General features: G+C 47.2%; 1 protein-coding gene across 1 annotated transcript in view; it reads right to left on the bottom strand.

Moving 5' to 3' along the window:
* Positions 1–5,843: 5,843 nt before the first annotated feature.
* The window catches only part of CHMP6 (charged multivesicular body protein 6), a 102,587-nt gene continuing 85,017 nt past the window's right edge, over positions 5,844–23,413 (bottom strand). Inside the window, exons 6-8 of the mRNA XM_078654112.1 lie at positions 17,986–18,066; positions 16,885–16,939; positions 5,844–9,529 (exon numbers count right to left, since the gene is read on the bottom strand). Coding sequence (XP_078510238.1) covers positions 9,477–9,529; positions 16,885–16,939; positions 17,986–18,066 — 189 coding nt within the window. The 3' untranslated portion in view covers positions 5,844–9,476. The remainder of the gene's footprint in view (positions 9,530–16,884; positions 16,940–17,985; positions 18,067–23,413) is intronic.

The raw sequence follows: 23,413 nt of genomic DNA, 5'->3' as shown, positions 1-23,413 counted from the left end.
CGTCTGCCCGGAAAGCACTTAATGAGCTATGACGGCTCTTAACTGTAAAACAAGGCTTAATGGGAGAGATAAGAAAGGCAGATGGCGGCTGTGCGCGTTCACGCACGCAAGCTTTAGGCCAGGAAAAGCTTGTGGGTAGCACTTTGAAAATCCCCTTACTAAAGTCGAGCAAGCAGCGCATGCGCTGCTCTATGCTCGACCTAAAAAGGGGTAGTGGAAGAAAGAGGGGAATAAACTGTGCGTCTCTATATGTGTCTGCCTGCCTCTATCTACAGGTCATTCCAAGTGGCCCTCCGATGTGGTAGTGAGGATGGGTCTAAATCTGTATTCTACACCACCCTGGAATCAGACAGACGTGTTTCTTTCATTTGTATAACTTCTCCTGTGACCTGCGCCCCAGCCCTATACCCTAGTGTCAAGAGGGCTCATTTAGTACTTCTGTATGGCTCCACATCTGTACCACCACCACCAACATGGTCACCAGTACCACCACCTTTATCAGTCTATCTTTACTACGACTAACATTACAACCACAACCACTGCCAGTAACAGTACCACCACTAATCCCAGTGTCGCCACTACCACCACCAGTATTACCCCTACTTGTACCACAATTGTCAGTATCACCACCATTACCACACCAACAGTACCAATATTACCACCAGTGCTGACACCAGTCCCATCACTGCCAGTGTCTCCCTTGCCAGTAAAACTAGGACCAGAAATATCACCACTATCACCAGCAGTACCAACACTGCCAGTAGCCCCTGTACCAATATCACTACCATCATCAGTACAACAATCACCAGTACCACAACCATCAGCACATTTTACCACCACCACTAGCAACACCATCAGTGGTTCCACCACCACCACGTCACCACACAGTCCCATTGTTACTAGCACCTCTGCCATTACCAGTAACACTACCACTAGTACTAGCAACAAACGCATCACCAGTACCATCACCACCAGGAACACTACCACCAATCAGTAATAATTTTTTCACATGTTGCCCTATAATGCTAGTGAGTGAAACACTTTCGCATACTGCTGATAAATATTACCTAAGAAAATATGCTTCCCATCCTATGGAAGGTGTTCACAGTAAAGGGATCTTCAGTTTAGGCGCAGAATGGAATTACTGCAAGCTATTTGGGATGAACCCATCTACTTTGGCTTTAGGAAGGTGTGCACAGTTTTGTAAATATAATACTGATGTTTCACCCAGGAGGAATTTTTTTGGTACGGTATAATGTGCTAAACTGTATGGGACTGCAAAAATTCTGCCTAAATTTAACTTTCCAATGCATGAGGATGGTGCAAGGGTACCAACAGTTGCTTTTAAATAAATACTACAAAACAACATTTTATTTATTTTCCAGATTTCAAAATCGTCCCTCAAAGATACTTTCTTTCGATGTCCATGGCGATGATGGGTGTCCAACATAGGTCCAGGAGGGTCGAATTCATCCCGGGATTTCTGAATAACCACTAAGTAATGGGTTTTCATTGAGAATTATTGTATGTAAATACATGTAGAACATCTGAACTGTTCGACACGATCTAGATGCATCAGTCTGAAGGTTTTAGGATCTTTGACTTGTTTGTGGCTTTTTTTATCACTGGAATATGGACATCATTGGGAGAAGAGGCTCCATGTGTCTTCGAGTACTAAGGGGGGATGAGAGGCTGTCAGATGTTTTCAGTGAGAACATGTAGAAAGGACAGTAGTTCAAGCGACCGCCGCTGTGCAAGTGTCGAAGCAGTCACCACAGAAACATTTATTAAAAGGTCTGCTTTGTTTCTGTGCTAACGCCAGCGCTCATCTGAGGTTCGCACCGACCCCATTCTTTGCTGTTCCGAATATAAACGCTGCCCACATGGAATTCGATGTCTCGGTCGGTTTCAATAATTGAGTTTTTCAAGGCCTGTCCGTGGACCTGTGCAGTCGATGCACCTTCTGCTCGAATGATAACGCGTGGCACCAGATTGTTACCTTGCTCGTCCAGCCTTGAGGCTGCTTCAGACTGCAGCGAGAGAGGCAGCCTTTGGAACCTACACGAGGCAGTCCCTAGTCCAAACGGTATGCAACGTTTACCACGCAATTTTTACAACGCACTACCATTACAACGAAACTTTTACAACGCAAAAACTTTTACAACGAATACCTTTACAATGCATGTTTTTACAACGCAGATACCTTTACAACGCATACCATTACAACGTAAGTATTGGTAAGTATATAATTATTTTTAAAATGTTATATGTTTGGGTTTTTGGGTAAAGGGGTATTTTTACGGTTCAGGGTCAGTTTTCAGTTTTTGGGTAAAGGGGTATTTTTAGGGTTCAGGGTCAGTTTTCAGTTTTTGGGTAAAGGGGTATTTTTAGGGTTCAGGGTCAGTTTTTGGGTAAAGGGGTATTTTTAGGGTTCAGGGTCAGTTTTTAGTTTTTGGGTAAAGGGGTATTTTTAGGGTTCAGGGTCAGTTTTCGGGTAAAGGGGTATTTTTAGGGTTCAGGGTCAGTTTTCAGTTTTTGGATAAAGGGGTATTTTTAGGGTTCAGGGTCAGTTTTCGGGTAAAGGGGTATTTTTAGGGTTCAGGGTCAGTTTTCGGGTAAAGGGATATTTTTAGGGTTCAGGGTCAGTTTTTAGTTTTTGGGTAAAGGGGTATTTTTAGGGTTCAGGGTCAGTTTTGGGGTACAGGGGTATTTTTTATAAATAAAATAAAATTACATTTAAATTAAATTAATTAAATAAAATAAAATTATATTACAATATTTTTAATTAATTTAAATTAAAAAATTTATTATATACTTACCAATACTTACGTTGTAATGGTATGCGTTGTAAAGGTATATGCGTTGGGAAAATCTTGCGTTGTAAAGGTATGCGTTGTAAAAGTTTTTGCGTTGTAAAAGTTTCATTGTAATGGTAGGCGTTGTAAAAGTATGCGTTGTAACGTCATACATCCAGTCCAAACGGCTGTCAGAAGAGAGAGGTCTTTGGCTTCAAAGGATGTGGCAGCAGAGATGATTTCCAAAGGAGTGCGAGCTGCAGACTGGGTAAAGTGAGCTGAACAAACAGTTGCAGGAGGCTGACCTTAGCTGGCATTGCCCTCAAATACAATACAGTACGTGTTGGTTGGATAAAGGAGGAGGCATGCGAATAGAAAAAATAAAAACGTTGGTTTTCCTTCCTAAAGTTTACAATGAGCAAGCACTGGCAAAAGCAACGGGTCTCCCTCGAATGTAAAAATGTGTAGAATCACAGCCAGGTGCACATACAGTCTGCCTCAAGTAGCACATTCAGCCAGCCCTACTGGCTTTGGCAATACTTGTTTTTCAAGAGGGGGGGGGGGATGTGGTAATTCTAAACCCAGTTCATATGCACCAGTCTCGTACTAACCCCACCCCACCTCTCCCATCGCTCCCTCCCGCTCTCTCTCCCAAATGTTCTGCTCTGGGGGTGGTTATTGCTTTACATTTTCCTTCCCAAGTCGGTGCTTTGCATTCCACCGTCAACAACCCTGATTTATTTTGCTTCGGGCTCTGCCTCCTCCCATATTCCTCCTACTTGCCGCGGTGGCAGTAACAAATAGAAAATAAACCACCCTTTTTAAAAGTCTTGATTTACTGATTTTTTGTTCATTTCAAATTCTTGTATTTCATGAACTCTTAAATGCTATTAAACCTCTTCATTCACTTTATTTTTTTAGTCCCGCCCAGGATTCGATTCTGGGTCTGAGTTTTTCCAAGCCGCTTGTCAAATTGTTTGTAATCATTAACCTGGCTTTGGTTCCATTAATCTGGGGTTCTCCAGCCTGGAGCTGCAATCCGCCATCGCAGCCCCTTCCACAGCGGCCAGTCTTCCTACTGAACTATCTTGCCACCTTTTGTCTGTGAGCAGAACAGAGCAGTGGCTTGGTCAGTAGGACTGGGCAGCGTAAGCTTCAGGTTTACCAACACCCATGAGGGCATGCAATGTTAAAGTGCATTGTAGGAGAAGCGGTGCAGAAGGGGAGTTAAGGGGCGGAGGAAAGGGAGCAGAGTGCAGATTGTACGGGGTACTTAAAACACAATATTTTGTAAAATAACCAACAATTTTAAGGCTTTCAAAAGAGACGAGAGAGTGCGTTTGTGTGTGTGTCAATATATATATATTTTTTTTTTCCCAGGTGAAATCCGACAGACTCATCATGCCCAACTATTTTCCAGAGATTAGATTTATTACGGGTGTAGTGTAGTACCCCACCAGACACCTCCTGCAGCTGCGCCCCCCCCTGGAGCAGAACCAGACTTTACATTGGAGACCCCGATGCTCCAGTAAACGAAGGGGCATGAAATACGTGTGCACCGCTGTGTGGAAACAAGTGGTGATATCTCCTCATACTGCTGGAGTGAGTGCATTATTTGTCGGTGCACCCACAGCGCCACGCACTGCTTTCACAAAAACGAATTCTGCTCCACTTGAGGAGCTGGTGAGACCAGTTTGCATATTTCACAGCAAAACATTCACTGGCAGGTCACGGGAGGGAGGCTCCATACTATACAAAAGATAATAAAAATGGTTAAGTTACCACCGTCAACGCTCAAAACAAACATAAGGGTAGGAAGAATACCAGAGGGACGATAAAGGTTTGGAAATTCTTTGTGAATCCCCATACACCACGAAGCATCCAATTTCTGCCAGGAGTGAGTTACATACTTTGGGCACTGACTGACGTCAGCCATTCCTCCCCGGGCTACCACCAAGCATGCAGCGAAACCGGCCCAGGACTTTCGTCTGACGAATCTGTTCCTGCCCACGGAGTGGCTTCCAACTCTTGGCAGGTGTTTTTGTGAATACGGCTGGACTCTGAGCCCCTTAAATGAAGTTCAGAGCTCCGAGGGCTGGAGTGATGTGCACAGAGGGGCGGGTGCAGAGAATGTGTGCTGTGCTAGGAGCCAGAGGCGTGGGGGATGCACGTGAAGCAGTGATGCCCTCGGACAGAGATGCGAAGCGTTGGACGTGCTGGAAGTGAGATGCAGAGACGTGCTGGATGTACAGGGGAGTGGGAAGGAAGACAGATGTGTTGAAAATGAGAGCTGTGGAGTGGAAGATCCACTGAAGAGACTGAGCTACCGAGCTGGAGTGTGCTTGAAGCAGGAGATGCAGACCGGGAGTAGAAGCAGTGTACCTACAACAGACACCGAGAGCTGGTATTCTGTCCTGAGAAGAGTCGCAGAGCGCAACGAGGATGTGATCGAAGCTACAGATGCTGATGTGCTCAAAGTGAAAGGGGCAGAGCAGGTGGGACGCGCCAGAAGCGCCAGGCAAGGGGGCAGGAGCTGCAGAGTGCGAGGGTGCTGCTAAAGCAAGAGATGCTGCCAGCGGCACCCTCTGACGGACACATCTTGGCAGCTGCTTCTGTGCTAGCACACAGAGCCTACAATGGCCCAAAAGCGTTGAGAGATGGTTGATTCAAAGTCCTGGGTCACAGAGTGCAGGCCAACCCTGGAGATGAGATTCAAGCTCCACAGCGACTCAGGACCGCATATTTAAGTTGTGGTTGAACACTTCCCTCAAGCTGTGCAGCCTGGGGACAGGGAGCGCTCTGCATCTGACCAGCAAGCTCACCCTAACCTGACTTACCCTGGCTTACTGGCCCGATCACCAATGCTGCCTGTCACACCACATACAAGCTGGGACAATACAACACGATGTATGTGCAGAAAGCATTCTAGAAGCAGAGAAATTCAAAGGGGATTACAAACAAGCTGTGGTACAACATAAGCTTTTCTGAGCCCAGGAAACTCTAGATCTCGTATGGAAAAAGAGTAACAGATACAATTCAAACAAAACATTACACATATAGCAGGTTGAGTTTTAATATCATTTGATCTAAAATTACATTCCTGTAATCTCTCCTTCCTAAAAGGACAAAAGGACCCAAATATAGGCGATCTGTCTTCTTATTCTGTGTATGTTTTATAAATACTGTAATAAAAAATATACCAAAACTATACATACACTTCACCAGGCTTCATGGAAAGTGTTACAGGGCGTTGGTTGTGGAGTGACCTTCAGTGGCATTTCATCATTGACTGATGAATTCAACAGCCAGGAAATGCCTGATCAGGCGACCGCGCCGCCAACATGCAACTTGCAGTCTCAGCACTACCACTCCTGCAGACTCACCGGCTTACTGTCAAATGATGCGGTTTCACTCTAGTCGACATGTAACTGACTCAAGCCAGTATCTGGCCTTTCAGAGGCGCTGACTTGTTTGGAAATCTGCCAATCTGAACAGAAGGCCAGTCCACCTTTGTAGGGAGCTGCAGTACGTTAAAAATCGCAGTACAATGCAACACTTTCTCAAAATGTTATGCTCAATCTACAACAGAGTCCAATAGATTGCCCAACATGTAATCTGAAAGTCATGTGTAAGCCATTAACAGCCACTGGGTCACAGTATATATTTGCCGTAAACCACAGGCACAAGGTTTGAGATCACTGGCCCTTTTATCACCTCAGCTTCAATGAACAGACTATGCCCACACAGTAGGTGCAGCCATCACATAGCTCAGCCCAAAAAACAAGCTAAAAAAATGATGCCCAACTCATAGTACCAGGTACCATGGCTTAACTGGTGCTAATGGATTACAATTTTGGTAGATGAGCAGACTGCAGGACACAGAGACAAAATGATTTTCCCAGGATCACACAGTCTTAGTAAAGTGGGAGACAGGATATAAAATGCAGGGCTCCTGTTAACACAATTAACCACTTCTCCACCTTTCAGGGATGTACCATGGAGATTGTTGGCAAACTACGGGGTTTATGTACCAAGGGTTTGAGGGGGTGCTTGCAGCGGTATAATTATAAAAGCCCACAAGTGCAGCCCAAAACTTGGAGCTCCACATAAGCACCCGCAGTAAATAACCCTCCATTTTCTTCCCCTGATAGAACAAAATAGGGCGCACATTTAGTAACTGTGGTAGCATATGAAACTCCCTAAAGCCTTGGCTGTGGTACTTTTTCTTGACGCCAGTTAAAAATAAACCGCTTAAAAAGCCAAGTCATAACATTGCCGACAGATGGCCTCTGTCAAGTGTCCAAGATACTGGACCACCAAGAGTCAAAGTGTCAGTAAGGATACCCTAACTGCTATGAAAGTCTGTGCTGGGTAAAATATGAAATTTCTGAAGATTTTGAGGCACGATGATATTGATAACGGAAACATAGAAGCAAGACCAGATTATCTGGCTGGGCTTTGGGCAACTGTAATCTGTACTGAACCATGAAATTGGGGAACCATCGAGTACAGACGAGAACAGACAGGTCCACAAATATGCATTTCCACTATTCAGAAAAATTGTTGCTTGGAAACCATGCCCGAACGACTTGATCATTATGTGCAAAAGCCTCTCTGCAGCAAAAGTTGGGGACTAATCCCCAAGTATTAACTGTATGGTCAGTTCTGTAACAAGTGGCTTAGTGCACTCGTTTTACTCCTCTATCTACTTCCCATGTTCAGTGTAGTGTACAGCACTGAGCCCTAAAAACGAAAACAAACTGGACATAACTTGGAGTTATAGCAGCCCAAATGTGAGTATTCATATTAGTAAATGAGCACCGTCAAACTTCACCCAAGGACCAATGAATATTCAACGCCCCCTTATCCCCCACAAATATGTTTCTTTTCAGGACTCATAAAAGGGGCACAGAGTGTACAGAGAGTGAATACTGTGCCAGTAGAATTTGGATAATTAATGCATTAAAGAAAATGGCAAGCACACCATGGGTATACCGGCATGCCTCTCCAGAAGTGGTATCAAACCATTTGGGAAATCTCTATCAGCAAAATTAATACCAGTATTAATTGTAGGGTCTGCAAGTGTCATCTTTACAGGATTGAAAAGCACGAGCAATCCTGTATCAGCTGGGTTTAGGTATCTAGATGAAGACAGTACTCATGAAATCAGGTTGACACTTCCAACAGAAAACTGGGAGCAACGGATATGCTGGAGTCCACCGCCAGCTTCCACTTGGGCTGCTCTGCTGATGAGTTTTGATCAGATGTACCTACCATCAGAGACATACAACAGGGAGGTACTCTCCTGTAAAGCATGCTATTGAGGGAATTATTCAAGGGAAAAAGTACAAATTATGAAATCTATATCCAGGTTTTCAAAATGTTAAAAAGATCCTGACATGAAGAAAAGCTTTACATCTAAATGTAAAGTAATCCTCCACCCCCTATAAATGTTATCTGGAGCCTGGACTCCTGACAATGAACTGATTAACTTCTCCCGAGATGCCCGAAGGCTGTTAGGGGTGGACAATTCAAAGTCTGAAAAACCAGTTCCACCAACCAGCAAGAATAGTGGACTAAACCCCATATGCTGGTGGTCATATAATATGTGGTAAAATGCATGCCAAGTAGCAGAGTGGCACTAAAGAAGAATTCACTTAAACAATCACTGTGCCTTAAGACCGGTTTTCGCCAGCGACCTATGATGAATCTTTCAGAATCCATCCCTAAGGCAGAAACTTTGGTTTTATGATAACTTGAAAGCTCTCGAATCACATGATAATCCTCTTCTGCAACAGCTAGCACACAATCCTCCTGATCTTCAAGTTCTCTAGAATGCTGTTCCTGCTTTACTAAACTTAAGGTCAGCAGAATTCTGACAAATCGCACACAATACCATAAGATGGTCAATGAACTCAGGCACCACAGGCCCTTTGAGAAGACCGATTACCACCAGGAAAGACACCCCCATGAAACTGCTCCTAATGTCCTGCACCCACTTTTGAGTCAGAAGAGTATTTCAAGCATCCTTTATCATGGGGGCAGCTACAAGTCATAATATGCTCACAGCCACAATCCTTTTGTGGTTGTTATTTGCGCTGACTACCAGAAAGCACTATACATAAAGTTTAGTTTCCTCAACAGGCTTGTGACACACAGTGCTACACTGGCTCCGCCAATAGGACCATCTCACCCAGAATTACAGCAAAAATTAAAGTGGAGAGAAGGACCAATGAGAGAACAAGACCTGAAACCTTTCTGAAGGTACTAATACAGTTGTTAAAAAACCGCCCAAGAGGTGCAGGCATTTTAGTATCTCAGAGTTGCTGATATGTCCCTTCTTAGATGAAAGGAACTGCACTTCGAATCTTCAAGCCGAAGCCAAGTAAACGCAAGGTTAAAATAAACAACCTTTGGACTTCAGGCCCTGGAAGTGCCATGTCTTCAGGACACTTTGCAGGAGTCAATTATTTCACGATGTACTTGATATGTCGACAGAAGGAAAATATTTCCAAAAAATCTTGGATACAAAAAAGTGATCTGTTTCTCGATGCTTGGTCAGCAGGCCATTGTCCACAATCCAGGGACAGCACTTGCAGCTGCTGTGCCCGGGTCACAATGCAGGGTCGGGCAACCTCGCTGTAATTTTCACACTGTGCTGGCACTCTCTCTGAAATGGCGTTAGGAAGCAGCCACTAGCTGTGGTTTCGGCTTGGCCTTCGCAGCTTCTCTCTCTGTATGGAACACAAAAATGGTGACATGAACATGGGATAGTTTGCAGTATTTTCACATGAATGGCGCTCTGCCCGTGCGTGGGGGTTGAGTTATTCTTGTACAGGACATACCTCCCCACTAAAAACTATGCTCACCTCATGAAAATCGGATTTCATACTAATGAATAAGTTACTTACCTTTAGTAACGTATTATCTGGTAGAGACCATTTCTAGCCACAGATTCCTTGCCTTAGAATTAGCCCCAAATGTCAGACTGGATCTGGATATTTTTGTGAGCAATACCCCGATGAGCCGGTAGGTGGCGTTGATGGGCTCAGCGTGGCATCGTGCCCGGAAATGACGTGTGTGGTGTCCATATAGGCGCCACCTCAGCGTGCTGACATCAGCTTCTTTTCACGACTTTCAATGCCAGGAGCGTGGAGCCACAAATAATACTGAAGATTGGTGTGGGAGACTAGGGCCCTGAAAGGGGAAAAAACCCTATCGCCAGAAATCCATTCAAATCTTCTTTTGAGGGTTGTGGCAGAGCATAAAGAGTAGGCAGGGTGATGGACTGGCCTACCTGAAAGGGAGTGACGACTTTCGGGAGAAAGGAAGCTCTAGTTCGTAGAACCAGGTCGTGTGAGTAGATGTTCAAGTACGGAGGCTCGGATGAGAAAGCCTGCAGCCATCTAACCCTCCAGGCAGATGCTATTGCCACCAGGAAGGGAATCTTGATGGTAAGGAGCCAGAGAGAACAGCTGTGCTAGGGCTCAAAGGGAACACATCAGGAAAGTCAGGACTTGATTAAGGTCCCACTGAGGCATGATGAAGGGAGAAGGAGGTAACATATGTTGCAAACCTTTCAAGAACCTATGTACAATAGGGGATTAGAAAAGGGTTGGCTGGTCGGGCTGATATATCAGAAAGGTAGCCCTTTACAGTGCCCAGAGCAGAGCCCTGCCAGGCAAGGAAAAGAATAAACAGAAGAACTTAAGAAAGGGGATCAACCTGTTTATCTGTACACCATGCCACAAGCTTGCGCCAACAGCAGGTGTATACTGTTTTGGTGGAGGGACGCCTGCTCCCAGAATAAAACGGCAGACTCCAGGCGGAAGGTTCAAATCCATCAGTTGTCACCACTCAATCTCCACGTAAGAAGGAGGAGCGTGAACAGGTTCGGGTGGAGAAACGTAAGACAGAAGATTCTCCCGAAAAAGCAGTCTAATCAGAGGACCGATGGCAATGCTCATCAGCTCGGGATACCAAACTCTCCTGGGCCTGGTTGTTCCTGATCTTGAGAATCCTGGGAAGAAGTGGTATGGCTGGAGCGACTTACTGGAGGTCTGAGCTCCACTTAAGAAGAAAAGCATCTCCGAGCGAGAGATGCTTTGGAAACTCCAGCAATCAGAACTACTGACATTGTGTGTTCTCTGCAGTGGTGAAAAGATCCAACTAAAGCTCTGCTGAAACAGACCCGGATGGTCATACTATTCGTGATGTGCCAGGCATGTTTGGCGAGTTCACTTGCCCAGGCGTCATACACCAGCCAGGTGTTGAACCACCAGGGAAATGCTCTGCTGTTCCAGCCATGTACAGAAACTCAGGGCCTCTTAACAAAAAGTCCACAACCCCACCCTCTTGGTTTGTTGCAGTACCACATGGCAGCGGGGGTGTCCGTGAAACACTTGCACTAGCCTTCCCCTGATGGAGGGTAAAAGGGTTTTAATGCCAGCCGGATCACCCAGAGCTCCAGAAGATTGATGTGGAGTTCTGATTCAGCTGGAGCCCAGAGGCCTCTGACCTCCACTTCTCCCAGATGGCCGCCACATCCCAGGAGTGACGCATCTATCACTATCGTCAGATCTGGTTGGGGAAGGGGTCTACTGCTTACCCAACTGCGGTTTGTTAATCACCACTGCAGATCTTGTGCAACTCCCTCCAAGATCTGGACATGTCTGAGAGATTTCCCTGATGCTGTGCCCACTGGAACTTCAGTTCCTATGGCAGAGCTCACATATGCCAGCGCGGCATGTGTCACAAGCAGGATGCAGGAGGCCATGAGCCCAGCAGCCCCAGAGTCATTTACACCGAAATCCAGGACAGATGCTAAATCATTGATATCACATCCCAAATTTCTTTAACTAGCTGTTCGGGAGGATAAGCCCGAAACTCTACTGTGTCCAGAACAGCTCAGATGAAAGGAAGCGTTTGGGAGGGAGTCAGGTGCAACTTCGGGACGTTGCTATCGAACCCTAGCAAATGCAGGAAGTATGCTGTAGGCTTTAGGTGGGAGACAAGAGCCTGGGGAGAGCCCGCCTTTAACAGCCTGTTATTGAGATAGGAGAAGAGTGCCCCCCTGATCACTGCAGATGAGCTGCAACTATCGCCATCACCTTGGTGAACAACCAAGATGTGATGGTAAGGCCAAAGGGGAGCACAGCAAACTGAAAGTGCTTATGGTCCATCGTGAACTGCAGGTAACACCTGTGGGCGGGCAGGAAGGGAACATGGAAGTATGCGTTCTGCAAGTCCAAGGCTACCATCCAATCTCCCGGTCTGGGGTAGACCAGACTTGAGTGAGCGTGAGCATTTTGAACTTCCCCTTCTTGAGGAAGAAACTGAGAGACACAGGTCTAGGATTGGAGAAATGCCTCTGCCCTTCTTGTGGACCAGAAAGTAGCAGGAATAGCAACCACAACCTACTTCAGGCGTTGGCATCCTCTCTATGGCTCCCTTTGCTAATAGAGAAGTCACTTCTTGGTGGAGCAAGGTAAGAGGGCCCTCAGGCAGCCTGTAGCAAGCAGGTGGCATGGGTGGAGGGGTAGTCATGAAGGGGAGGGAGTAGCCTCTTCGGACAATCTGAAGAAACCATCGGCCTGATGGTATAGACCATCAGTAGGGCAGGTGATGGGGTATCCTGCCTCCCACTGGATGACCATAATGGTAAGAGGGCAAACTATAAGGGTTTGGAGGCTGTGGCTGCCAGGGATGAGAGGGGGGAGAACTGACCTCACCTCTGGTTGCTCGACAGATCTGTGGGCACCGTATCCTCAGCCACGCAGACGATGGGAAGCCTGCGCACTGCTAGGCAGGTACAGACACAGCTGGAAGCCCCTTCCGTGGTCATGAAAGGAGCAAAAGGTGGATTGGAGGTGGTAAGGGGCCATGGAAAGGCCTAGGGACCTGACAGTAGCCTCGTTGTCCTTAAAGAGCTGCAGTGGTGAATCCGCCTGGTATTTGAAGAGATCATCGAAGGGCATGTCCATAAGTGACATCCCCTGAAAAGCCAGTTGTCTTCAGCAAGGCGTGGCGCCGTAAGGCCACTGTCAGTGAAACCACTCTGCCCAGCAAGTCAGTGGGATCCAGTCCACATCGCAACGTGAACTTTGCTGCATGTCTCCCGTCAGCCACAGCCTGGGAGAGGATGGCCCAGGCATCCTCTGGGAACATAGGCAGCACCTGAAGAAAACATCTTCTTTCCCAAGGTGTCCAGCCTCTTGGATTCCCTATCTGGATGTGGGGTGTTGTGCGAGGAGAGAAGATATTGGTGGAGCGGTGGTGGGCAATAATCCTGTTCACACAAGCCATTGGGCTTGGACCAGGTCCCAAAAGGGATGTCAGTAAGAGCTTCATTGAATGGCAGAAGCAGTTCTGAGGGAGTTACTCCTGGCTGAAGCACCTCAGTCAAGACGTCTGTCTTGACTACCGAGGACAGGCTAAGGTCCCGGACCTCGGCTGCCCTTCTCACGACCATTGCAAAGGATGCTGCCTCCTCCGTAGCCATGGTAGAGGGAGGAAAACATGCCAGTATATGAAAAAATGTCTAGTCTAGTGGCCTCTGCCAAGTTCTCACACCAATCTATATGTGGATATAAAAGCTGTTATTCCTCAGGGTCCAGTGCCCCCTCCCAATCCTTCACAAGTCCTAGCCCATAGGAATAGAGCTCAGGCTTCAGCCTGAAAGGTATGGCTCCAGTCGGCGACAACCTTCTGGCTCGGTGTCTGAGCCAGGGATCAGAATAGGGCCGCCTCCGCCAGGGATGGTCAAGGTGTTATGATCTGAGGATCCTCGGGCCCCACTGACGCTGGGCTCAGAGCTGCCAGTGAGGAACCAGTAGGGGCTCCACCAAACCAACAGGGCCTTAAGAACCGCTGGTGGGGCAGGCTGCTCAAATATGAGGAGCATGGCCTCATAGCGCTCCGGGAGTTCAGTGGGGTTTGTTCAGCTTCTGGAAACACAGGGAAGCGCAGAGCTGATCCAGGCGCTACTCAACCATGGAACAAGGCCGTGAATGGCGACTCTTCCTTGTCTTGTCGAAAGAAGGACAAGGATAAGTCAAAGACTGCTTTGACGTCTTACTTTTTTTCTTTTTGTGGGATTTACCAGACTGGACCAAAGACTTGGAATGTGAGGATGATCTTGGACGCCGTGACCGATCCTGGACCCTTCTTCTTGACTGGAAACGAGACAGTCGTGTTGTCGCTCGTCAGGCAGCATGGAGCTCAAGGGACCATTGTCTCAAGGCATTGGGTCGCATGGGCTGACAATTGGTTCAGGTCTTGGCGTTGTTGTCGCGTATCAGACACCAGAGGTAACTAAGATGTGGATCCATCACCCACATATGTCAATGACCGGCTCCGCAAGGCTTGAAGTCAGTCTTCCTAGTGGACATCCCTGCCATACCAAGCAACATCTCTGCCACACCAGGAGAAGAACTCTCACAAGACTTCAACAAAACAAGGCTTTTTGACAAATAGTTCTGTTAAATAATGACACATTCATCTCCCATTACATCTGCTGTTTTATGTAATGGAAAGGTAACTAGCGCCAGGACACCCCCGGGTAATCGTGCACTATACAAGCTACTATAACATAACATAACATAACAAAAGCTCAGTAATAAAGTGACTGACGGGGTAGCTCTCTATGGAACTGTAATGACTAGGGCGAAAAGAAAAGAACTGACATCAACGAGCTGGGGTTGAACCTATATAGGAACCAAACATGTCACCGCTGGCGCGGATGACGCCACCAGGAGTCAACTGATGTCACCTTCCAGCGAGCAGGGATACTTCTCACAAAAAATGTCTGAAGATAATTCTAAGGTCTCATATTTATAATCTCCGAAGGATCTGGAATTTAGAACAGAGCACAAATAGCGTGTGGAAAAATCCATGTGACAAAACATGTTTGAATTATACTATAGATAGATGGAGGCGAGTGCGGAATCCAATATCCTTTGCAGAAATCCCTAGGCACTCCTCAAAGGTTGTATGACAGAACAACCCATGCCTTTACAACGAAAATGTAAGAGTTTTGCAGGTTAGTATAAAGCTATATACACACACACATATATATATATATATATATATACACACGCATGCATACATTTGCATATGTGTGTGTGTGTGTATATATATCTATATGTACATATATGTAGAAAAATACATCTTACCTTATTGGACATCAATTTAGTGAAAGATAATATTATAACAAGAATGTATTACAGTGCTCTATAACAAATCTACTGCTGTTTGGGATATTATACCTGACTCCCATACCTATGTATAATTACCTATTGAATCTTATGAAATGTATTTTTTAACTGTGCTTTTATGGCTGTATAGCCAAAATAAAGTTTTTTTTGACTTGACTTATTGACCATCACCCCCCAAACTCTAAAAATACCCTTGCCATTCAAATACCCCTACCCCCCCTAAACCGTAAAACAAACGTAACCGTCAACCCTAAAAAATACCATTGCACCCAAATGCATTTACCCACCTGAAACCCTAAAAAATACCCTTGCCAGCCAAATATCCCCGCCCACCCTAAACCCTAAAAATACAACTGCCACTCAGAAAACATTAGCCACCCTAAACCCTAAAAATGCCATTGGCACCCTAAACACCTGACAACCCTAAAAATGCCCTTGTTACCCAAAAACTCCTGCCCACCCTAAACCCTAAATATACCATTCCCACCCTAAAATCCTACTCACCCTAAACTCTAAATATACCCTTGCCCCCCAAATTCCCCCACCCACCATAAACCATGAAAATACCCTTGCTACCCAAAAACCCTTACCCACCCTAAAAATACACTTACCACACAGACCCCTACCCCTACACCCTAAAAATACCCTTGTCCCCCAAAAAACCCTACCCACTCCAAACCCTAAAAATACAGCTGTCACCCAAATACCTTACCCACCCTAAAAATTCCCTTGCCACCCAATACCCTTACCCATCCAAAACCCTAAATAATACCCTTGCCACCCAAATCCCCATAACCACCCTAAAGCCTAAAAAACCCTTGCCACCCAAATCCCTCACCCATTCCTAATCCTTAAAAATGGCCTTGCCCTAATTATATGTTGCAAATAGTTACATTTTCCTTGTAAAGGCATGCATGGTAAAGACATATGTTCGGTAAAAATATTGTGGGAGGCATGAATGGTCAAGACTCATGCGTTGTAATGGACACATGGTAAAGGTTATGCGCGGTTCATGCCGCTTGTAAATGCTGTTTCCCCTCCTCTAATGCTAGAACAACTGATTCTCATTAAGCCGAATGGAAAACACACCTGATTCAAGGATGCTTGTTTTAATCTCAAACAGGAACATTGCATCACTGGATTAATCTGCTTTGGATGGTCACTTTCAATGTCGCAATTAGTGCTGTAAGTGCCCATTTTCAAAACAATGACACCCACACTGTGAAAAGCCACTATTAATATTGCATCACAACCCCGAATTTTACTTCCTATGAAAATAATCCCAATTTAAAAAAGAAAAAGTCTTTCCATGGTCCCTGCATGCCCGCTCAGAGCTCGATTCTGATCAAAAGATTGTGAACAGAAACCACCAGATTTCATTATCCTTGTTCCATAGAAGGCTATTCTTTGACGCCCACCTCCACTTTGGTGGCACCCCTTCAGTAGTAAAAAGACACGCAATGCTCATTTGTTACAGCTTCCCATGAAGCGGGAAGAGTGTTTCCCTCATATCCTGTCCTCCCTCTGCCCCAGCCCCAGGCTAGTGTGCTAAAACCGCTTCACATTTCAAAATGAGTACGGGAAACCACAGTCACAAACTACATCAAGTCAAGAACATTTCCAGACACTATAAACAAGCACATTTACTCTGGGGTGAGAATACCTAAACAACTAGTATCCAACTATCCACCCTAAATCACTCAAAAACTCCTCCCTGGTACGAACCCCCACACTACCTGGATTAGGCACACAAGCCACGTGTGTGTTTTTATGATGCTTTACAGGGGTCAAGAACACACACGAGCGTGATTATAGACTGCAAGGGGAGAAAAATAGGTAACTAAAAAAGGAGAGGAGAAAAGTCGGAAGAATACCTGGTTTCTTTTCTGGCAGGGGTTCCGTGGGGGCCTCTGGCAGCTCTAGCTCTTCCTAAAAATGCAGAAGAAAGGACAATGTTTAACAATTATTAGGACTGAAACATCATAAGACTGGCGTGTCCTCATGCAAGAGCAATCAATGCCGTTTTGTAGTTCAAAAATAAAGCCCACACCGGCAAGAGGCTCATAATTCATCCTCACTTTCCTACCCCAACCATCCCTCAAGCTGCACCCCCAGACAACTTCAACAGATCCACAGTGACGTCCACACCCTGGCACAGAGTTGGGCATTGAATGAAGATAGGAGTCTGTGCAAGCATATAGGAAGGCACAAATTCTCAATAAAAGACAAAACTGCAACATTCTTTTAATGTTTTAAAGACAAATGTCTTAGCAGAGCCCTTTGTAGCTTGAAAAATGTTGGTCATTTAGGTTTGTGTAAACTGCACAAACTTTTTATTTTCCTTACTTGCAACATGAACCAAGCTGCCAGTCTACACCTTCCTCACCAGTCACCAATCGCCTGTCTCCCATCGGCCTGCTTACAACTTTACGGTCACCCCGTTATTCACGTCCACTACCCAACAAGCAAACAAAAATTGCCCATCCAACCAGTCCCAACCCTCAACTTGCCAGTCTTTGGCTAGTTACTGAAGCGTTTATCACTTTGCAGGTATAATCGGCTTAAACACCGGTTTTACCAATGGAGACTTTCTTCCCCTGATGTATTTATCTCCTGACACTCCTATTCCGGCACATGTGCAGCACTACTGGCAAAGGTGGCAGACTGGCATGTATGCAAACTGGAGATTTAGCAGTATGTATTAATCTTTGAAGGCAGGCGGCACAGCCCCACCACTCTTTTCGATGCACCAGCCTGTTGCTAAACACGAACACTCCTCTCACGACCGCCAGTCTCTGCACAGGGCCTGCCAAGACATTCAGCTGTAAACCTAAACACTCAGTCACATCAAGGAAGAAGTAAATCCCTCTAACCATCCATTTGGACCAAGCAGCAGAAACTCAGCTTCTGCTGCGGATCACATTGTCACTTGGAAGCTCCATGACAACGGAGGGCAGCGTTGCTTCAGGCCATACCTGCGTCAAGGCGTCCAGTTCCTCCAGGATGGCCTCCTCATCTTCTTCGGTCAGGCTCCCAGACAGCATTTCATCAATTTGCTGAAAGTATTGGAATAAACAGCACATTGTTGGTCAGTGGCATTCGTTTTTTAGATCAGGACAGCTATTTCTGAACAAATCCCGGCCTCGCAGAAGACTAACCTACGGAGCAGCAGGACAAGGAGAGTATCGGATCATCCATTGGGGTGGGTCAACAGGCAAACGCCATGTGACTTGCCACAGAGACCACGTATCTTGGAGCTCCAAAGCTCAGTTTGGAAGTCAAGCCCTACTCATCATACGGATACTGGAGAGGTGATCATACAGATACGGGTCAGCAGAAAGCCATACACACCCCACAACCCGGCGACCAGGACCAGTTTTTATTGTGGACACATGATTTATGGGCTGCACCACAAGTGCACCTCAAGTTCGGCCCAATGCTCAGTTCAAGGGCTCTGGTAGGAACAAATCATTAGTAACTTACGTTTCTAGGCTTGAAAAATGCTCAATGAATGTCTTCAGGATAAAAAATAGTGTAGCAAACGCAATTTCTGCTTTTTGTATATTCACTGAAAACACATCATTGGCAGTGCACAGATCTGCATCTTTAGGGTCACTGTTTTGAATTCGATAAAGGCGATTTCACTACAGAAAGACAAAGATTAAACAGAAACCGGCTGCTCGTTCCAAGCCCTTCTGTCATAGAATACCAACAGCGGGTGACGTTTTTAGAATTTCTAACTCATATGTTTGTATGTCACCGATTGGATAATGCGGGGAGTAAGAGTATATTCCAATTATTGGATCTAACGAACAAGTTACTTACCTTCGGTAACCATATATCTGTAAGAGACATATATTAGTTATAGATTCCTAACCGTAGAATTACCCCAAGGCATCAGACTGGAAACAGACATTTTTTCATAGCAAAATCCCTGCCCATCGGTAGGTGGCGTCGGTCGAATCCACTTTAATCATCGGCATTGTGATCGCTGGGATGACGTTGCGGTATCTACTTAGATGCTGCCCTTGCACGCAGATGTCTGTTTTTTACACAACATTTCACACCAGAAGCACAGAGCCATGCAAGCCACTGACCACTGGTGCACAAAACTAGGGCCCTGAAAGGGAGTCCCTTAACCTAGAAGTCAGTTTGCAGGATAGGTGGGGAGTTAAGGAATCTATTATTAATATAGGTCTCTTACAGATATATCGTTACCGAAGGGAAGTATCTTGTTCATCTGAAAGAGACTATTAGTTATAGATTCCTTACCTTAGAATAGATACCCCAGCAATACGAACCACGGAGGTGAGTCTGAGAACTAAGTACACACCAGAAAGTCCTGGAGAACTGAACGGCCAAAGAAGCAGTCTCCGGACTTGGCTGTCCAGGCAGAAGTGTTTTGTAAAAGTGTGCAGGGATGCCCAAGTGGCTGCCTGGTAGATGTCACTGAGGGGAGACTCCAAGAACCCAAACCAGTAGTGGCTGCCGTTGCCCTGGAGGAATGGGCACGCATTCCTACCGGAGGTTCCTTCTTTGCCAAGGAATAACACATTTTTGTGCAAAGAACGACTCACCGAGAGATGGTCCGTTTTTGCACAGCCCGAACTTTCTTGGCGCCCATATAGCCAACAAAGAGCTGGTCATCCACCCGGAACTGTTTTGTGCGATCCAGATAGATAGATAGCGCACGTTTTGGATCCAGACGTTGGAGCCTCTCCTCCTCCTTTGAAGGATGCGGGCGGGAAGAAGGTGGGCAAAGTGATAGTCTGTCCAATGTGGGGAGGAAAGAAGGTTGAGTTCTAAGGACAACCTTGTCTGGATGAACAGCAAGTAAAGGAGGCTTAGAAGACAGAGCCTGGAGCTCACTCACCCTGCTAGCCGTGGTGATGGCAATTAGAAAAGCAGTTTTTAAAGTTAAGAGCCTGAGAGGAGAATTATGTCGCGGCTCAAAAGGAGGGCACATAAGGTAAGGCAAAGCCAGATTCAAGTCCCACTGGGGCATTACGAAAGGAATAGGGGAAAGAGATGAGTAATGCCCTTAAGGAATCTATTTACAATAGGGGACTTGAAAAGAGAAGGCTGATCAGGAAGCCAAAAAAAGGCTGAAATAGCCAAGAGATAGCCCTTGAGTGTGCCCAGAGCAGAGCCCTGCTGGGTCAAAGAAAGTAGGAAAAAAAGAACATCAGAAAGAGGAGAAAAATGGGATCTACAGCCTTTCCTGTGCACCAGGCCACAAATGTATTCCATCTACAGGCGTATATCGTCTTAGTGGAGGGATGCCTGGCTGCCAAGATAACATTACAGACTTCAGGAGGAAGGTCGAAAGCTGTCAACTGTTGCCGCTCAAGCTCTACGCACGGAGGTGGAGACTGACCAGGTTCGGGTGGAGAACTGTCCCCTGCTGCTGCGACAGAAGATCCTCCCGAAGAGGCAGTCTGATCGGAGGATCGATGGTCATGTGTAAGAGCTCGGGATATCAGACTCTTCGTGCCCAATCAGGAGCCAGATGAATGAGTTGGGCCAGGTCGTGCTTGACCTTCTTCAGTACTGTGGGCAGAAGTGGTATAGACGGAAAGGGGCGTATAGAAGATCGCAACTCCAAGCACGACGTAGAGTGTCGCTGAGCGAGTGCCGCCCTGGAAATCCCATCGCGCAAAACTGTTGACATTGCGTGTTTTCTTCGGTGGCGAATAAATATAACCAAGGCTCTCTCCACTGCTGAAAGAGACCTTGCACCACCTTCGAATGAAGATGCCATTCGTGATCTATCAGACACCTGCGGCTGAGTTCGTCTGCCCTGGCGTTCAGAGAACCTGCCAGGTGTTGAACCACCAGAGATATGCCCTGATGTTGCAGCTATGTCCAAAGGCAGAGAGCCTCGACATAGGGTCCACCACCCCACCCCGCCCGGTTTGTTGTAGTACCACATGGCGGTGGTGTTGTCCGTGAACACCTGCACTACTCTTCCCTGGACAGATGGAAGGAATGCCTTTAGTACAAGACAAATCGCCCGGAGCTCTAGAAGGTTGATGTGCAGCCCGGACTCCGCTGGAGACCAGAAGCCTCTGATCTCCATCCCTCCCATGTGGCCGCCCCACCCCAGAAGTGATGCATCTGTCACCACAGGGAACTCTGGTCGGGAAAGGGAGAGGGATCTGCCGGTGACTCAATCCTGGTTCGTTAGCCACCACTGCAATTGATGTGGAGTGCCCTCCTAGATCTGTACGCAATTGGAAAGATTCCCCTGATGTTGTGCCCACTGGAACTGCAGGTCCCACTGCAGAACCTGCATATGCCATCTGGCATGATCCACCAGCAGGATGCAGGAGGCAATGAGGCCAGGCAGCATCAGGGTCATTGTGACCGAAACCCGGATAGAGGCTGAAACATCGGTATCATTGCCCAAATATCCAGAACTCTCTGCTCAGGAGGATAGGCCCGAAACTGCGCTGGGTCCAGAACCGCTCCGATGAAAAGGAGCCTCTCAGAGGGAATCAGGGGTGACTGCGGCACATTGATAGTGAACCCCAGCAAATGCAGGAGGTCCCCCGTAGTCTGGAGGTGGGAACCAACAGCCTGGGGCGAGCCTGCCTTCAACAGCCAGCCGTCGAGATAGGGGGAAGACTGGAACCCCTTATCTGCGCAGACGAGCTATGACTATTGCCATCACTTTCGTGAACACCCCAGGGGCACTGGTAAGGCCAAAAGGGAGCACCGTAAACTGAAAGTGCTCGTGGCCTATCGTGAACCATAGGTAATACATGTGGGCCGTCAGGACGGGGATGTGGAAATATGCGTCCTGCAAGTCCAACGCTACCATCCAGTCTCCGGGGTCGAGGGCAGACAGGGCCTGAGCCAACGTGAGCATCTTGAACTTCTCCTTCCGGAGGAAGCGGTTGAGGGCCCTGAGGTTAAGATAGGACGCAGACCTTTGTCCTTCTTAGTGAAGAGGTGGGAATAGCAACCACAACCTACTTCTGGCACAGGGAACCTTTTGATAGCTCCCTTGGCCAAGAGAGCTGCAGCTTCCTGGCGGAGAAGGGTCAAGTGATCCTCTGCATGCAAAGAAGGATGGTGGCATGGAGGAAGTATGGTGGCATTGAGGAAGGAGTAGTCTCGAAGGGGAGGGAGTAGCCGCTTCTGACTATCTGCAAAATCCACCTGTACGATGTGATGTTTTGCCAGTGGTCGCCCTGAAAGGTCGGACTACGAGGGTTTAGAGGCTGTTGCAATGGGGTTATGGGTGGACTGGCCCGCCCACTGGCCCCCAGACCCGCATCGATGGGTCCCACGTCTGCAGCCAAGCACAGGATGGGCAGCTTGCGTGAACGGGTGGCTAGCCTGGGCCTGTGGCTCTGGGTGGAATGTGATGGGTACACCTTCCGTAGCCACGAAAGGGGCGAAAAGCAAACTGTGTGGGGGGAGAGGTTATAGCGAGGCCCAAGGATCTGGCTGTAGCCCTAGGATGCTTAAAGCGCTCAAGCTCGTTGTCCGCTTTGTCGCCAAACAAGCGACAGCCATCAAAGGGCCTATCCAAAAGAGTCGATTGGACATCACCCAAAAAGCCATTGGACCTCAGCCAGGAGTAATGTCACAGGGCTAACAACATTGAAATTGTCCTGCCTAGCGAGTTAACGGTGTCCAGCCCACACATAATGGCAAACTCTGCCCTCAGCGACTACACGGGAGAGACTGGCCTGGGCCTTATCTGGACACTGTGGCAGCACATGCGCAACCGTATCCCACACAGAGTGGGAATAACGGCCCATAAGACATGAAGTGTTCACTGACCGCAGTCCCAAGCTTCTTCCCAAGATCATCCAGCTTCTTGGATTCCCGCTCTGGGGGAGCAGTGAGGAATGTGCCCTTAGAAGTAGATGCTTGGACCACCACACTCTCAGGGGTAGGGTGTTGGGAGAGGAAAAGTGGGTCACCCAGGGCCGGGCGGTGGCGTCGGACAATCGTCCTATCCACAGGAGCCAATGTGCTGGGCTTGGACCAGGTGCCCAGAAAGATGTCAGTAATGGCGTCATTGAACGGCAGTAAGGGAACTGAAGAGGCCGCTGCCGGTTGAAGCACCTCGGTCAGGAGGTTAGTCCTGAACGCCACCATAGGAAGCTCAGGGTTCAAGGCCTCAGGTGCCCTACGCACCACCACTGCGTATGAGGCTCCCTCCTCCGTAGCCAAGGTAGGGTGAGAAAGCATACCAGGATCTGGTGAGGTACCCAGACCACTGGCATCACCCAACTCCTCTCTCCAGTCCGGTTCACTCAGCTGGTCAGCTAAAGGGTCACCAGACCCCTCCGTCCTCCTCGTCCTCTTCTGGCTGCCACTCAGGGCAAAAAGGAACTCCAGGATAGAACAATGATACAAAAGTACCGCTCATCGCCGCATCCGGCG

The sequence above is a fragment of the Lissotriton helveticus genome, chromosome 7 (genome assembly GCF_964261635.1).
Source record: "Lissotriton helveticus chromosome 7, aLisHel1.1, whole genome shotgun sequence".
NCBI classification, from domain to species: Eukaryota; Metazoa; Chordata; class Amphibia; order Caudata; family Salamandridae; genus Lissotriton; species Lissotriton helveticus.
This window is presented reverse-complemented; position numbering and strand designations above follow the sequence as displayed.